The sequence below is a fragment of the Salvelinus fontinalis genome, chromosome 3, assembly GCF_029448725.1.
Source record: "Salvelinus fontinalis isolate EN_2023a chromosome 3, ASM2944872v1, whole genome shotgun sequence".
Lineage (NCBI taxonomy): Eukaryota > Metazoa > Chordata > Actinopteri > Salmoniformes > Salmonidae > Salvelinus > Salvelinus fontinalis.
In genome coordinates this window covers 65,489,625-65,507,783 of record NC_074667.1, presented here as the reverse complement: position 1 = coordinate 65,507,783, position 18,159 = coordinate 65,489,625, and the positions used below count along the sequence as shown (strand labels likewise).

General features: G+C 44.1%; 1 protein-coding gene across 1 annotated transcript in view; it reads right to left on the bottom strand.

Annotated features, from left to right (window-relative positions):
• The window catches only part of stab1 (stabilin 1), a 174,734-nt gene that overhangs the window by 14,529 nt on the left and 142,046 nt on the right, over window positions 1–18,159 (bottom strand). The window contains exons 57-60 of the mRNA XM_055917813.1: window positions 9,444–9,698; window positions 8,160–8,267; window positions 7,532–7,725; window positions 1,900–2,044 (exon numbers count right to left, since the gene is read on the bottom strand). Coding sequence (XP_055773788.1) covers window positions 1,900–2,044; window positions 7,532–7,725; window positions 8,160–8,267; window positions 9,444–9,698 — 702 coding nt within the window. The remainder of the gene's footprint in view (window positions 1–1,899; window positions 2,045–7,531; window positions 7,726–8,159; window positions 8,268–9,443; window positions 9,699–18,159) is intronic.

Below are 18,159 nucleotides of genomic sequence, written 5' to 3'. Positions count from 1 at the left end.
GCGTTATTCATCATTCCAGAGAACGCGGTCCAACGGCGACGAGCTCCAGCAGGGGAGAAATGTGACGATCTGACTTGTTGGAAAGGTGGCATCCTATGACGGTGCCACGTTTAAAAGTTACTGAGCTCAGCAGTAAGGCAATTCTACTTCCAATGTTTGTCTGTGGAGATTGCTTGGCTGTGCTCGATTTTATACACCTGTCAGCAACCGGTGTGGCTGAAACAGCTGAATCCACTCATTTGGAGGGGTGTCCACATACTTATGTTTCGTGTATGTCTGTATTTCATTTTCAATAAATTTGCAAACATTTATAAAAACATGTTTTCACTTTGTCATCATAGGGTTATGTGTATTGATGGGTGAGGGGGCAAAATATATATATTTAGCTAGTATAGTTCCTTCTACATAGCAGTATTCATAGCAGTATTCTCTTGAAATTGGAGTTCTTGAGTTTCCCAGCCATAATATATACCTGTGATTGAAATCAACACAGGTAGGCATAACGTTATTGTTTTCAAAAAATATATTATTGTCACTGGCAGTATTACTATCAACACGAGACAGTTACCTATTCATGTCACAATTCCAGACGCAACAATGTAAAAACAGTCTGTTCTATGCGTGCTATTTCTATGCTTACAGTTCTTTACATTTCTGTATTTGCTTCTTTTACTTTCGGTTTTGTACACCAACGCCAAACAGCTGAAAAACACTATCTTTTTGGTAATGGAGATATTCCACAGCGGTTAACATTGGTAAATTGATTCTCTTCACAAACTGAATTTAGGCGAACTATTCAAATTTTTCCAGACAGGAAATGGCAGAGCGAACTGTGGTAATGCAGGTCTTAGTTCAGTTCTGTGGTAATGCAGGTCTTAGGTCAGTTCTGTGGTAATGCAGGTCTTAGGTCAGTTCTGTGGTAATGCAGGTCTTAGGTCAGTTCTGTGGTAATGCAGGTCTTAGGTCAATTCTGTGGTAATGCAGGTCTTAGGTCAGTTCTGTGGTAATGCAGGTCTTAGGTCAGTTCTGTGGTAATGCAGGTCTTAGTTCAGTTCTGTGGTAATGCAGGTCTTAGGTCAGTTCTGTGGTAATGCAGGTCTTAGGTCAGTTCTGTGGTAATGCAGGTCTTAGGTCAGTTCTGTGGTAATGCAGGTCTTAGGTCAGTTCTGTGGTAATGCAGGTCTTAGGTCAGTTCTGTGGTAATGCAGGTCTTAGTTCAGTTCTGTGGTAATGCAGGTCTTAGGTCAGTTCTGTGGTAATGCAGGTCTTAGGTCAGTTCTGTGGTAATGCAGGTCTTAGTTCAGTTCTGTGGTAATGCAGGTCTTAGTTCAGTTCTGTGGTAATGCAGGTCTTAGGTCAGTTCTGTGGTAATGCAGGTCTTAGGTCAGTTCTGTGGTAATGCAGGTCTTAGGTCAGTTCTGTGGTAATGCAGGTCTTAGGTCAGTTCTGTGGTAATGCAGGTCTTAGGTCAGTTCTGTGGTAATGCAGGTCTTAGGTCAGTTCTGTGGTAATGCAGGTCTTAGGTCAGTTCTGTGGTAATGCAGGTCTTAGGTCAGTTCTGTGGTAATGCAGGTCTTAGGTCAGTTCTGTGGTAATGCAGGTCTTAGGTCAGTTCTGTGGTAATGCAGGTCTTAGGTCAGTTCTGTGGTAATGCAGGTCTTAGGTCAGTTCTGTGGTAATGCAGGTCTTAGGTCAGTTCTGTGGTAATGCAGGTCTTAGTTCAGTTCTGTGGTAATGCAGGTCTTAGTTCAGTTCTGTGGTAATGCAGGTCTTAGGTCAGTTCTGTGGTAATGCAGGTATTAGGTCAGTTCTGTGGTAATGCAGGTATTAGGTCAGTTCTGTGGTAATGCAGGTCTTAGTTCAGTTCTGTGGTAATGCAGGTATTAGGTCAGTTCTTACTGTGGTAATGCAGGTCCTTGCACGTGGCCTGGGGGTCACATCCTCCGTTCTCCTCCAGACAGCGGTCGACAGGTGGAACCACCTTCTCCAGACACTGGAGCCCGTTCCCCACGTACCCATCAAGACACTCGCACTGACGCTCATTCTGAGAGGATAGAACACATCAGGACATTACTAAAACCAAGAATAACTAGGTCTCAACATGTACCGGAGGAGACCAACCTTGGACTTTCTCCTCCAACGCATTTTGAGAAAGAAGTGAGGAGATAGAATGCAAGGATTCTGGTGTTTGGTATTTTATTAGGATCCCCACTAGCGGTCGCTAAAGCAGCAGCTACTCTTCTTGGGGTCCACACACCACATGACATAATACAGAACATTAATAGACAAGAACAGCTCAAGGACAGAACTACATGTATGTTTCAAAGCATCTCACATATCCTACATTACAGTATCAATACATACACACTATATCTGGGTCAAACAGGAGAGAGGCGTTGTGAGGTGCTGCTTTATCTGTTTTTTTAAACCAGGTTTGCTGTTCGTTTGAGCAATATGATGGGAGATCCATGAAATAATGGCTAAATGTATATAATACTGGACGCTTTCTTGAATTTGTTCTGGATTTGGGGACTGTGAAAAGACCCCTGGTGACATGTCTGGTGGGGTAAGTGTGTGTGTCAGAGCTTTGAGTAAGTTGACTACGCAAACAATTTGGGATTTTCAACACATACATTTTTCTTATAAAAATAAAGAAGTGATGCAGTCAGTCTCTCTTCAACTCTGAGCCAAGAGAGACTGGCATGTACAGTATTTATATCAACCCTCTGATTAAAATGAAGAGCAGCACGTGTCGCTCTGTTCTGGGCCAGCTGCAGCTTAACTAGGTCTTTTTGAGCAGATCTTGACCATATGACTGGACAATAATCAAGATAAGATAAAACTAGAGCCTGCAGGACTTCCTTTATAATTGTGGTGTCAAAAAAGCAGAGCATCTCTTTTATTACAGAACTCTCCCCATCTTTACAACCTTTGAATCCATGACTTTATCCTGCTAACTGTTCCAAATGTCCGAACTAAATTTGGTAGAAGGGCTTTTATGTACTCTGCGCCATCGTCTTGGAACGCCTTACAAAACACTTTTAAACTGGAAGAACTTGTCCCGATTTGGTGTTTTTGAATCACTGATGAAGGATTTTGAGGCTTATTCCCTGACCTGTCAATGTTTTTAATGAGCTGTTTTATGTTGCTGTTATACTCTTGTGAATTCTATGGTTTTAACTAGATGGTTTTCTGATTTTTCATGTTGTCTGTGTTTATTTATTTTTTTAAATTTTACCTTTATTTAACTAGGCAAGTCAGTTAAGAACTAATTCTTATTTTCAATGACGGCCTAAGAACAGTGGGTTTAACTGCTTTGTTCAGGGGCAGAACGACAGATTTGTACCTTGTCAGCTCGGGGATTCGAACTTGCAACCTTTCGGTTACTATTCCAACACTCTGTAATTGTAATTGTGTAATGACTTGGTGCTGCCTATCTGGGCCAGGACGCTCTTGAAAAAGAGATTTCAAATCTCAATGAGCCCTTCCTGGTTAAATAAAGTTAAAGAAATATATATATATATGTTTTGACCATGACAGTTTACAATCTAAGGTAACACCAAGTAATTTAGTCTCCTCAACTTGTTCAACAGCCACACCATTCATTACCAGATTCAGCTGAGGTCTCGAGCTAGGGGAATGATTTGTACCAAATACAATGCTTTTAGTTTTTTTCTCAACAACAGGTTATGGTCAATAATATCAAAGGCTGCACTGAAATCAGTACAGCTCCCACAATCTTCTTTTAATCCATTTATTTCAGCCAATCATCAGTCATTCGTGACAGTGCAGTACATGTTGAGTGCCCTTCTCTATAAGCATGCTGAAAGTCTGTCAATCTGTTTACAGAGAAATAGCATTGTATTTGGTCAAACACATTTTTTCCCAACAGTTTCCTAAGAGCTGGAAGCAAGCTGATTGGTCTGCTGTTAGAACCAGTAAAGGCCGCTTTGCCACTTTTGGGTAGCAGAATGACTTTGGCTTCCCTCCAGGTCTGAGGACAAACCCCTTCCTCTAGTCTCAGATTAAAGATAAGACAGATAGGAGTGGCTATAGAGTCAGCTACCATCCTCAGTAGCTTTCCATCCAAGATGTCAAAGCCAGGAGGTTTGTCATTATTGATCTATAACAATAATTTCTCTACCTCTTCCACAAAATTCGACCTTTCATTTTTTTTTTATGCACGAAGACAATGGCTCACTGTTCGTGTGTGGCATTTCCTTTCCTACATTTTCCCACTTTGCCAATGAAGTAATCAATAAAATAATTGGAAACATTAAATGGTTTTGTGATAAATAAGCCATCTGATTGGATGAAAGACGGAGTTGAATTTGTCTTTCTGCAAGATGGCGCCGACAGACATGGCAGCTCTGCTTCAAGCTCCTAAGCAACTTTGAAAGTATTATTTTTTTTTTGTGGTTATTTCTTACATTATTAGCCCAGAAAGTGTTTTGTGTTTTATTACATACAGACAGAAACCTGCAACCACAACACTTCAATAACACTTGACATAAGATCTTATCTAAGCATTACAGGGATATGAATATATACAGCAACACCTCCCCCATAAGCATTACAGGGATATGGCTCTGAATATATACAGTAACACCTCCCCCATAAACATTACAGGGATATGGCTCTGAATATATACAGTAACACCTCCCCCATAAGCATTACAGGGATATGGCTCTGAATATATACAGTAACACCTCCCCCATAAGCATTACAGGGATATGGCTCTGAATATATACAGTAACACCTCCCCCATAAGCATTACAGGGATATGGCTCTGAATATATACAGTAACACCTCCCCCATAAGCATTACAGGGATATGGCTCTGAATATATACAGCAACACCTCCCCCATAAGCATTACAGGGATATGGCTCTGAATATATACAGTAACACCTCCCCCATAAGCATTACAGGGAAATGGCTCTGAATATATACAGTAACACCTCCCCCATAAGCATTACAGGGATATGGCTCTGAATATATACAGTAACACCTCCCCCATAAGCATTACAGGGATATGGCTCTGAATATATACAGCAACACCTCCCCCACCCCCCATAAGCATTACAGGGATATGGCTCTGAATATATACAGTAACACCTCCCCCATAAGCATTACAGGGATATGGCTCTGAATATATACAGCAACACCTCCCCCACCCCCCATAAGCATTACAGGGATATGGCTCTGAATATATACAGTAACACCTCCCCCATAAGCATTACAGGGATATGGCTCTGAATATATACAGCAACACCTCCCCCACCCCCCATAAGCATTACAGGGATATGGCTCTGAATATATACAGTAACACCTCCCCCATAAGCATTACAGGGATATGGCTCTGAATATATACAGCAACACCTCCCCTATAAGCATTACAGGGATATGGCTCTGAATATATACAGTAACACCTCCCCCATAAGCATTACAGGGATATGGCTCTGAATATATACAGTAACACCTCCCCCATAAGCATTACAGGGATATGGCTCTGAATATATACAGCAACACCTCCCCCATAAGCATTACAGGGATATGGCTCTGAATATATACAGTAACACCTCCCCCATAAGCATTACAGGGATATGGCTCTGAATATATACAGTAACACCTCCCCCATAAGCATTACAGGGATATGGCTCTGAATATATACAGTAACACCTCCCCCATAAGCATTGGCAAACAGCATTGGCAAACAGCAGGGATCTAGACACAATCTGGTCCCAGCCACAATGACAAACAGCAGGGATCTAGACACAAGCTGGTCCCAGCCACAATGGCAAACAGCAGGGATCTAGACACAAGCTGGTCCCAGCCACAATGGCAAACAGCAGGGATCTAGACACAAGCTGGTCCCAGCCACAATGACAAACAGCAGGGATCTAGACACAAGCTGGTCCCAGCCACAATGGCAAACAGCAGGGATCTAGACAGCCACAAGCTGGTCCCAGCCACAATGGCACACAGCAGGGATCTAGAGACAAGCTGGTCCCAGCCACAATGGCAAACAGCAGGGATCTAGACACAAGCTGGTCCCAGCCACAATGGCAAACAACAGGGATCTAGACACAAGCTGGTCCCAGCCACAATGGCAAACAACAGGGATCTAGACACAAGCTGGTCCCAGCCACAATGACAAACAGCAGGGATCTAGACACAAGCTGGTCCCAGCCACAATGACAAACAGCAGGGATCTAGACACAAGCTGATCCCAGCCACAATGACAAACAGCAGGGATCTAGAGACAAGCTGGTCCCAGCCACAATGGCAAACAGCAGGGATCTAGAGACAAGCTGGTCCCAGCCACAATGGCAAACAGCAGGGATCTAGACACAAGCTGGTCCCAGCCACAATGGCTCACTGTTCGTGTGTGGTATTTCCTTTCCTACATTTTCCCACTTTGCCAATGAAGTAATCAATAAAATAATTGGAAACATTAAATGGTTTTGTGATAAATAAGCCATCTGATTGGATGAAAGACGGAGTTGAATTTGTCTTTCTGCAAGATGGCGCCGACAGACATGGCAGCTCTGCTTCAAGCTCCTAAGCAACTTTGAAAGTATTATTTTTTTGTTGTTGGTTATTTCTTACATTATTAGCCCAGAAAGTGTTTTGTGTTTTACTACATACAGACAGAAACCTGCAACCACAACACTTCAATAACACTTGACATAAGATCTTATCTAAGCATTACAGGGATATGGCTCTGAATATATACAGTAACACCTCCCCCATAAGCATTACAGGGATATGGCTCTGAATATATACAGTGACACCTCCCCCGTAAGCATTACAGGGATATGGCTCTGAATATATACAGTAACACCTCCCCCATAAGCATTACAGGGATATGGCTCTGAATATATACGGCAACACCTCCCCCATAAGCATTACAGGGATATGGCTCTGAATATATACAGTAACACCTCCCCCATAAGCATTACAGGGATATGGCTCTGAATATATACAGTAACACCTCCCCCATAAGCATTACAGGGATATGGCTCTGAATATATACAGTAACACCTCCCCCATAAGCATTACAGGGATATGGCTCTGAATATATACAGCAACACCCCCCCATAAGCATTACAGGGATATGAATATATACAGTAACACCTCCCCCATAAGCATTGGCAAACAGCATTGGCAAACAGGAGGGATCTAGACAAGCTGGTCCCAGCCACAATGGCTAACAACACCCTCAAGGAAACCCTGCTAGCTTGATAGGCAGCTAGCTAGCAGCTAGGCTAGCTTCTACACCAAACCGCTCCTCAGACCCGGCCTTGGTCGGCAGGATCACTGGACAGATAGTAGCGGTTCCAGCAACTGATGCCAACCACGTCGCAGGATCCAAACTCAAAAGGTGGCTAGCTACTAACCAAACTTTTTCAGAGACTTTCAAAACTTTACAAAAGAACAAACCGAGCGCTCCCTCGTTCTGCGTTCAACAGGAAGGAAAAGACAATTGAGAAAGCGCCAGAAAAACATGAATATGAAGCCACCACTCACAGGCCCTGTGAACAGGCAAGTAGCGAAGTCACTGCATCCTCCGTTGGTCTCTGTGACACACCTGTTGATAGGTGAGCAGACATAGCCGTCACCCTCGTAGCCAGACAGACACGTACAGTTGACCTGCAGGTCTGTCTGGAGACAGGCTGCATGCTGGTGGCAGCCTCCGTTGTACTCCGCACATAGATCAGGAGCTGGAGGAGACACAGAGATAAGTAATAATATAACAGGCCAGGAGCTGGACGAGAAGATTTGGAAACAGAATAGCAAGGCTCAGTCTCAAATGGCACCCTATTACCTAATTAGTGCACACAGTTTCCATGGTGACTAACAAACTACATTGGGTCTTCATCTAAAATATCACCCTGTTCCCTAAATTGTGCACTACTCAAAATAAGTGCACACTAGCGGAAACTAGGGTGCCATTTGGGACGCAACCCCAAGACTCGCTAAACGTTTAGGGCCAAAGAGTTTTTCCTGGTCAGGTCACATGGTCTGGAAAAACTCTGGGCCCCTAGTCATGACGCAACACACCAAGAGGTGTGGATTTAGAATGAATACATTGGGTTAATCTATTAGCTAACTGGATTGTGGGTAATAAATGAGTTAAATAATGATTCCAACCCACCAGTGCAGTTCAAGCCGTCCCCCACATACTGTGACTGACAGAGACAGATGTTGCCGGGCAGACACACAGCGTTAACATGGCACTCTGGAGAACACACCGGCTTCTTCTCTGATTGGACACAACAGTTGACAAAGTTATCACACACGGACCCACACATACAATACAACTTTTTGTCCATAGCTACTTTATTATTATTATAGTTGTTATTATTATTATATTTTGTTATTATAGTCTTTGTTATTATTATAGTTTATCGTTTTATTATTATAGTTATTATTGTTAGAGTTATTATTAGTTAATTGTATATTTAAAAAAATATATATATAGTTATTATTATTATATTTGTTATTATGATGTATTATTATGGTTATTATTATTATTATATAATTATTATTATAGTTGTTTTTATTTATTGTATGTATTATTATAGTTATTATATTTGTTATTATGATGTATTATTATGGTTATTATTATTATTATAGTTATTATTATAGTTGTTTTTATACATGTTTATAGTTATTATTTTTGTAGTTATTATTAGAATGATTGTTATTATTATCATATATAATATTATTGTTGTTATTATTATTATTATAGTTATAGTTATTATATTTATTATAGGTATAAAGAAATGTCTTCTCTCTTAATCCCCCACCACATGACACATCGCACAGACACACATCACACGTTTGACAGCAGCACAGGGTGAAGCTGCAGTGCCCCTGGTTGGAGAACATGTTGAGGGGTTAAGGGCCTTGCTCAAGGGCCCAACGGTAGGGGATAGTTGTTAGAATATGAACTTAATAGCCCTCCAGTTACCAGATCAACCCCCCCCTTTTTTCCCCCAGCACCTGGCCTGGGATTTGAACAGGTGACCTTTCAGCTACAGGTCCAACTCCTTAGCCGCTGGGCTACCTACCAGCAATATACTGCTACACGCACACAAAGCGTGGAGGTAGTATATAAGATACTATTATGAATTGTCTGTTTGTGGCATATCACATTACCATGTAATAGTTCAAATATATCCCCAAAGGTGCTTCAGCCCAGCTTGAAGAAAAAGGGAAGCAGGTACTTGACGGAGGGACTTGAACATCCACGAAACATTCCTTACACCCAGTACACGGGTCCTTTTCCTTGAACATCCCCAAAACATTCCTTACACCCAGTACACGGGTCCTTTTCCTTTATATTCCTGGATAGTCAACCATTGAAGTATCATGGATAAGGAATGTTTTTTTTTATGTAATAGTGTAGTTTCATAATAGCTGAATCACTGTTTACCTATTTTAAGGTGGCAGCGGTCTCCAGTCCAGCCCTCAGTACAGGAACAGGTCCCATCTCCCTCCATCCCCTCCTCACATTGGCCCTGATTTGTGCAGTTACACGCTGTACAATTGGTTCCATAGTGTTTAAGTTCACACAGCTCACAGGCTATTCCTTTGAAGCCATCGTGACACCGGCACCGTCCAGACCCCATGCGTCCATCATCACAGTTCCCGTGATCTCCACAGGGGGCCTCCAACCCACCAGAACACACTGAAACACATTGGTAGTGGATGAGGTGAGTTTACACTGAAACACATTGGTAGTGAATGAGGTGAGTTTAAACTGAAACACATTGGTAGTGAATGAGCTGAGTTTACACTGAAACACAATGGTTGTGGATGAGGTGAGTTTAAAACACATTGGTTGTGGATGAGGTGAGTTTAAAACACATTGGTTGTGGATGAGGTGAGTTTAAAACACATTGGTTGTGGATGAGGTGAGTTTAAAACACATTGGTTGTGGATGAGGTGAGTTTAAAACACATTGGTTGTGGATGAGGTGAGTTTAAAACACATTGGTTGTGGATGAGGTGAGTTTAAAACACATTGGTTGTGGATGAGGTGAGTTTAAAACACATTGGTTGTGGATGAGGTGAGTTTAAAACACATTGGTTGTGGATGAGGTGAGTTTAAACTGAAACACATTGGTTGTGGATGAGGTGAGTTTAAACTGAAACACATTGGTTGTGGATGAGCTGAGTTTACACTGAAACACATTGGTAGTGGATGAGGTGAGTTTACACTGAAACACATTGGTTGTGGATGAGGTGAGTTTAAACTGAAACACATTGGTTGTGGATGAGGTGAGTTTAAACTGAAACACATTGGTAGTGAATGAGCTGAGTTTACACTGAAACACAATGGTAGTGTATGAGCTGAGTTTAAAACACATTGGTTGTGGATGAGGTGAGTTTAAAACACATTGGTTATCATTACTATGACAACAAGGATGTACAGTGCACATGTTGTTTATTACAGCCTTATTCTAAAATGGATTAAATCTTTTTTTCCCTCATCAATCTACACACAATACCCCATAATCACATCACAATACCCCATAATGACATCACAATACCCCATAATGACATCACAATACCCCATAATGACATCACAATACCCCATAATGACATCACAATACCCCATAATCACATCACAATACCCCATAATGACATCACAATACCCCATAATGACATCACAATACCACATAATGACATCACAATACCACATAATGACATCACAATACCACATAATGACAAATTAAAACAGGGTTTTAGACATTTTTGCAAATGTATTACAAATAAAAAACAGAAATACCTTATTTACATAAGTATTTCCGACCCTTTGCGATGAGACTCGAAATGAGCTCAGGTGGATCCTGTTTCCGTTGATCATCCTCGACAACTTAATTGGAGTTCACCTGTGGTAACTTTAATTGATTGGACACGATTTGGAAAGGCACACACCTGTCTATATAAGGTCCCACAGTTGACAGTGCATGTCAGAGCAAAAACCAAGCCATGAGGTCGAAGGAATTGTCTGTACAACTCCGAGACAGGATCGTGTCAAGGCACAAATTTGGGGAAGGGTACCAAAACATTTCTGCAGCATTGAAGTTCCCCAAGAACATAGTGGCCTCCATCATTCTTAAATGGAAGAAGTTTGGAACCACCAAGACTCTTCCTAGAGCTAGCCGCCCAGCCAAACTGAGCTATCGGGGGGAGACGGGCCTTGGTCTGGGAGGTGACCAAGAACCTGATGGTTACTGACAGAGCCCCAGAGTTCCTCTGTGGAGATGGGAGAACCTTCCAGAAGGACAACCATCTCTGCAGCACTCCCCCAATCAGGCCTTTATGCTAGAGTGGCCAGACTGAAGCCACTCCTCAGTAAAAGGCACATGACAGGCCTCTTGGAGTTTGCCAAAAGGCACCTAAAGACTCTCAGACCATGAAAAACAAGATTCTCTGGTCTGATGAAACCAAGATTGAACACTTTGACCTGAATGCCAAGCGTCACATCGGGAGGAAACCTGGCACCATCCCTACGGTGAAGCATGGTGGTGGAAGCATCATGCTGTTGGGATGTTTTTCAGTGGCAGGGACTGGAAGACTAGTCAGGATTTAGGGAAAGATGATCAGAGCAAAGTACAGAGAGATCCTTGATGAAAACCTGCTCCAGAGCGCTCAGGACCTCAGACTGGGGTGAAGGTTTACCTTCCAACAGGACAACGACCCTAAGCTCACAGCCAAGACAACGCAGGAGTGGCTTCGGGACAAGTCTCTGAATGTCCTTGAGTGGCCCAGCCAGAGCCTGGACTTGATTTCGATTGAACATCTCTGGAGAGACCTGAAAATAGCTGTGCAGTGACGCTACCCATGCAACCTGACAGAGCTTGAGAGGATCTGCAGAGAAGAATGGGAGAAACTCCCCAAATACAGGTGTGCCAAGCTTGTAGTGTCATACCCAAGAAGACTCGAGGCTGTAATCGACTGCCAATGATGCCTCAACAAAGTGCTGAGTAAAGGATCTGAATACTTAAGTAAATTTAATATTTGTCTTATTTTTGTTTTATACATTTGAAAAAAATTCTAAAAACCTGTTTTTGCTTTTTCATTATGTGGTATTGTGTGTAGATTGATGTGGGGAAAAAAACAATTTAATTCATTTTAGAATAAGGCTGTAATGTAACAAAATGTGGAAAAAGTCAAGAAGTCTGAATACTTTCCCAATGCACTGTATCACTGGAATCAAAAAGCTCAAACATTCTTAAAAAAAAATACTTTAAAGAAAAATGTATTTACTAATACAATGAATGTACAGCACGTGTCAAACTAATTCCACGTAGGGCAGAGTTGATGCGGGTTTTTGCTCCTCCCTTAATAATTCATGAAGGTCACTAATTAGTAAAGAACAGCCCTCACCTAGTTGTCTGGGTCACTAATTAGTAAAGAACAGCCCTCACCTGGTTGTCTGGGTCACTAATTAGTAAAGATCAGCCCTCACCTGGTTGTCTGGGTCACTAATTAGTAAAGAACTGCCCTCACCTGGTTGTCTGGGTCACTAATTAGTAAGGAACAGCCCTCACCTGGTTGTCTAGGTCACTAATTAGTAAAGAACAGCCCTCACCTGGTTGTCTGGGTCACTAATTAGTAAAGAACTGCCCTCACCTGGTTGTCTGGGTCACTAATTAGTAAAGAACTGCCCTCACCTGGTTGTCTGGGTCACTAATTAGTAAAGAACAGCCCTCACCTGGTTGTCTAGGTCACTAATTAGTAAAGAACTGCCCTCACCTGGTTGTCTAGGTCACTAATTACTAAGGAACTCCTGTGACGTAGAAGTCCGTCACGGCCGCGGGCAGCATTTGGTACTTTAACGCAAACATTCATCGCTCCACCTCGCTCCGTTATCAGATAAGTTAACAATGTGGGTCGACACACAAGTTAACTTCTCTATCTTAGTACATACATGTCACACTTACGTCAGTAACCGGTTATGGGATAAAGAATTAAACAGACAAGTGTTCATATTTAATATAAGCAATAACTATTTTACTTATGGATGTTATGGATGAACACGTTATTTGTTTGTTCTGTTCCTCTCTCTCTCCATCTCTGTAGCTTCCGGGTATGCTGGATAAGGACCCGAGCTAAGGGAATTGGGCTGTCTTTGTAGTGCCTGTCCTAAATGGCTCATTAATGCATATGGGCATATTGAAAGACTCCATGTCAGTAGTGATGTAATGTTGTGAATGTTATATTGTGATATTGTTTCATAGAAAACGTGTTGCAATGTATTTCCTTTAGTATGTTTAGTTAAATGGAAAATGTAGGTTTGACTAGGTAATTGCTCAATTAATTAGTGTAAATTGTTCTGAGGGGAGGGGCTACCCCTACAAAAGGAGCCTCTCTTTCAGTTCATGGGGAGGCATTTTGGATTGAGCTGTGGATGGGGCAGCATTGTGTTTAGCTGTGGATGGGGCAGCATTGTGTTTAGCTGTGGATGGGGCAGCATTGTGTTTAGCTGTGGATGGGGCAGCATTGTGTTTAGCTGTGGATGGGGCAGCATTGTTTTAAGCTGTGGATGGGGCAGCATTGTTTTAAGCTGTGGATGGGGCAGCATTGTTTTTAGCTGTGGATGGGGCAGCATTGTTTTAAGCTGTGGATGGGGCAGCATTGTGTTTAGCTGTGGATGGGGCAGCATTGTGTTTAGCTGTGGATGGGGCAGCATTGTGTTTAGCTGTGGATGGGGCAGCATTGTTTTTAGCTGTGGATGGGGCAGCATTGTGTTTAGCTGTGGATGGGGCAGCATTGTTTTTAGCTGTGGATGAGGCAGCATTGTTTATAGCTGTGGATGGGGTAGCATTGTTTTTAGCTGTGGATGGGGTAGCATTGTGTTTAGCTGTGGATGGGGCAGCATTGTGTTTAGCTGTGGACGGGGCAGCATTGTGTTTAGCTGTGGATGGGGCAGCATTGTTTTAAGCTGTGGATGAGGCAGCATTGTGTTTAGCTGTGGATGGGGCAGCATTGTTTTTAGCTGTGGATGGGGCAGCATTGTTTTTAGCTGTGGATGGGGCAGCATTGTGTTTAGCTGTGGATGGGGCAGCATTGTGTTTAGCTGTGGATGGGGCAGTATTGTTTTTAGCTGTGGATGGGGCAGCATTGTGTTTAGCTGTGGATGGGGCAGCATTGTGTTTAGCTGTGGATGGGGCAGCATTGTTTTTAGCTGTGGATGGGGCAGCATTGTGTTTAGCTGTGGATGGGGCAGCATTGTTTTAAGCTGTGGATGGGGCAGCATTGTTTTAAGCTGTGGATGGGGCAGCATTGTGTTTAGCTGTGGATGGGGCAGCATTGTGTTTAGCTGTGGATGGGGCAGCATTGTGTTTAGCTGTGGATGGGGCAGCATTGTTTTAAGCTGTGGATGGGGCAGCATTGTGTTTAGCTGTGGATGGGGTAGCATTGTGTTTAGCTGTGGATGGGGCAGCATTGTGTTTAGCTGTGGATGGGGCAGCATTGTGTTTAGCTGTGGATGGGGCAGCATTGTTTTAAGCTGTGGATGGGGCAGCATTGTGTTTAGCTGTGGATGGGGCAGCATTGTGTTTAGCTGTGTATAGGGCAGCATTGTTTTAAGCTGTGGATGGGGCAGCATTGTTTTAAGCTGTGGATGTGGCAGCATTGTTTTAAGCTGTGGATGGGGCAGCATTGTGTTTAGCTGTGGATGGGGCAGCATTGTGTTTAGCTGTGGATGGGGCAGCATTGTGTTTAGCTGTGGATGTGGCAGCATTGTTTTTAGCTGTGGATGAGGCAGCATTGTGTTTAGCTGTGGATGGGGCAGCATTGTTTTTAGCTGTGGATGGGGCAGCATTGTGTTTAGCTGTGGATGGGGCAGCATTGTGTTTAGCTGTGGATGGGGCAGCATTGTTTTTAGCTGTGGATGGGGCAGCATTGTGTTTAGCTGTGGATGGGGCAGCATTGTTTTAAGCTGTGGATGGGGCAGCATTGTTTTAAGCTGTGGATGGGGCAGCATTGTGTTTAGCTGTGGATGGGGCAGCATTGTGTTTAGCTGTGGATGGGGCAGCATTGTGTTTAGCTGTGGATGGGGCAGCATTGTTTTAAGCTGTGGATGGGGCAGCATTGTGTTTAGCTGTGGATGGGGTAGCATTGTGTTTAGCTGTGGATGGGGCAGCATTGTGTTTAGCTGTGGATGGGGCAGCATTGTGTTTAGCTGTGGATGGGGCAGCATTGTTTTAAGCTGTGGATGGGGCAGCATTGTGTTTAGCTGTGGATGGGGCAGCATTGTGTTTAGCTGTGTATAGGGCAGCATTGTTTTAAGCTGTGGATGGGGCAGCATTGTTTTAAGCTGTGGATGTGGCAGCATTGTTTTAAGCTGTGGATGGGGCAGCATTGTGTTTAGCTGTGGATGGGGCAGCATTGTGTTTAGCTGTGGATGGGGCAGCATTGTGTTTAGCTGTGGATGTGGCAGCATTGTTTTTAGCTGTGGATGAGGCAGCATTGTGTTTAGCTGTGGATGGGGCAGCATTGTTTTTAGCTGTGGACGGGGCAACATTGTGTTTAGCTGTGGATGGGGCAGCATTGTGTTTAGCTGTGGATGGGGCAGCATTGTGTTTAGCTGTGGATGGGGCAGCATTGTGTTTAGCTGTGGATGGGGCAGCATTGTTTTTAGCTGTGGATGAGGCAGCATTGTGTTTAGCTGTGGATGGGGCAGCATTGTTTTAAGCTGTGGATGGGGCAGCATTGTTTTTAGCTGTGGATGGGGCAGCATTGTTTTAAGCTGTGGATGGGGCAGCATTGTTTTTAGCTGTGGATGGGGCAGCATTGTTTTAAGCTGTGGATGAGGCAGCATTGTGTTTAGCTGTGGATGGGGCAGCATTGTTTTAAGCTGTGGATGGGGCAGCATTGTTTTAAGCTGTGGATGGGGCAGCATTGTTTTAAGCTGTGGATGGGGCAGCATTGTTTTAAGCTGTGGATGGGGCAGCATTGTTTTAAGCTGTGGTTGGGGCAGCATTGTGTTTAGCTGTGGATGGGGCAGCATTGTTTTAAGCTGTGGATGGGGCAGCATTGTGTTTAGCTGTGGATGGGGCAGCATTGTTTTTAGCTGTGGATGGGGCAGCATTGTTTTAAGCTGTGGATGGGGCAGCATTGTTTTAAGCTGTGGATGGGGCAGCATTGATTTAAGCTGTGGATGGGGCAGCATTGTTTTAAGCTGTGGATGGGGCAGCATTGTTTTAAGCTGTGGATGGGGCAGCATTGTTTTAAGCTGTGGATGGGGCAGCATTGTGTTTAGCTGTGGATGGGGCAGCATTGTGTTTAGCTGTGGATGGGGCAGCATTGTGTTTAGCTGTGGATGGGGCAGCATTGTGTTTAGCTGTGGATGGGGCAGCATTGTGTTTAGCTGTGGATGGGGCAGCATTGTTTTTAGCTGTGGATGAGGCAGCATTGTGTTTAGCTGTGGATGGGGCAGCATTGTTTTTAGCTGTGGATGAGGCAGCATTGTGTTTAGCTGTGGATGGGGCAGCATTGTGTTTAGCTGTGGATGGGGATGCATTGTGTTTAGCTGTGGATGGGGCAGCATTGTGTTTAGCTGTGGATGGGGCAGCATTGTGTTTAGCTGTGGATGGGGCAGCATTGTGTTTAGCTGTGGATGGGGCAGCATTGTGTTTAGCTGTGGATGGGGCAGCATTGTGTTTAGCTGTGGATGGGGCAGCATTGTGTTTAGCTGTGGATGGGGCAGCATTGTGTTTAGCTGTGGATGGGGCAGCATTGTGTTTAGCTGTGGATGGGGCAGCATTGTGTTTAGCTGTGGATGGGGCAGCATTGTGTTTAGCTGTGGATGGGGCAGCATTGTGTTTAGCTGTGGATGGGGCAGCATTGTGTTTAGCTGTGGATGGGGCAGCATTGTGTTTAGCTGTGGATGGGGCAGCATTGTGTTTAGCTGTGGATGGGGCAGCATTGTGTTTAGCTGTGGATGGGGCAGCATTGTGTTTAGCTGTGGATGGGGCAGCATTGTGTTTAGCTGTGGATGGGGCAGCATTGTGTTTAGCTGTGGATGGGGCAGCATTGTGTTTAGCTGTAGATGGGGCAGCATTGTGTTTAGCTGTAGATGGGGCAGCATTGTGTTTAGCTGTAGATGGGGCAGCATTGTGTTTAGCTGTGGATGGGGCAGCATTGTGTTTAGCTGTGGATGGGGCAGCATTGTGTTTAGCTGTGGATGGGGCAGCATTGTGTTTAGCTGTGGATGGGGCAGCATTGTGTTTAGCTGTGGATGGGGCAGCATTGTGTTTAGCTGTGGATGGGGCAGCATTGTGTTTAGCTGTGGATGGGGCAGCATTGTGTTTAGCTGTGGATGGGGCAGCATTGTGTTTAGCTGTGGATGGGGCAGCATTGTGTTTAGCTGTGGATGGGGCAGCATTGTGTTTAGCTGTGGATGGGGCAGCATTGTGTTTAGCTGTGGATGGGGCAGCATTGTGTTTAGCTGTGGATGGGGCAGCATTGTGTTTAGCTGTGGATGGGGCAGCATTGTGTTTAGCTGTGGATGGGGCAGCATTGTGTTTAGCTGTGGATGGGGCAGCATTGTGTTTAGCTGTGGATGGGGCAGCATTGTGTTTAGCTGTGGATGGGGCAGCATTGTGTTTAGCTGTGGATGGGGCAGCATTGTGTTTAGCTGTAGATGGGGCAGCATTGTGTTTAGCTGTAGATGGGGCAGCATTGTGTTTAGCTGTAGATGGGGCAGCATTGTGTTTAGCTGTGGATGGGGCAGCATTGTGTTTAGCTGTAGATGGGGCAGCATTGTGTTTAGCTGTAGATGGGGCAGCATTGTGTTTAGCTGTGGATGGGGCAGCATTGTGTTTAGCTGTAGATGGGGCAGCATTGTGTTTAGCTGTGGATGGGGCAGCATTGTTTTAAGCTGTGGATGGGGCAGCATTGTGTTTAGCTGTGGATGGGGCAGCATTGTTTTAAGCTGTGGATGGGGCAGCATTGTGTTTAGCTGTGGATGGGGCAGCATTGTTTTAAGCTGTGGATGGGGCAGCATTGTGTTTAGCTGTGGATGGGGCAGCATTGTTTTAAGCTGTGGATGGGGCAGCATTGTGTTTAGCTGTGGATGGGGCAGCATTGTGTTTAGCTGTGGATGGGGCAGCATTGTGTTTAGCTGTGGATGGG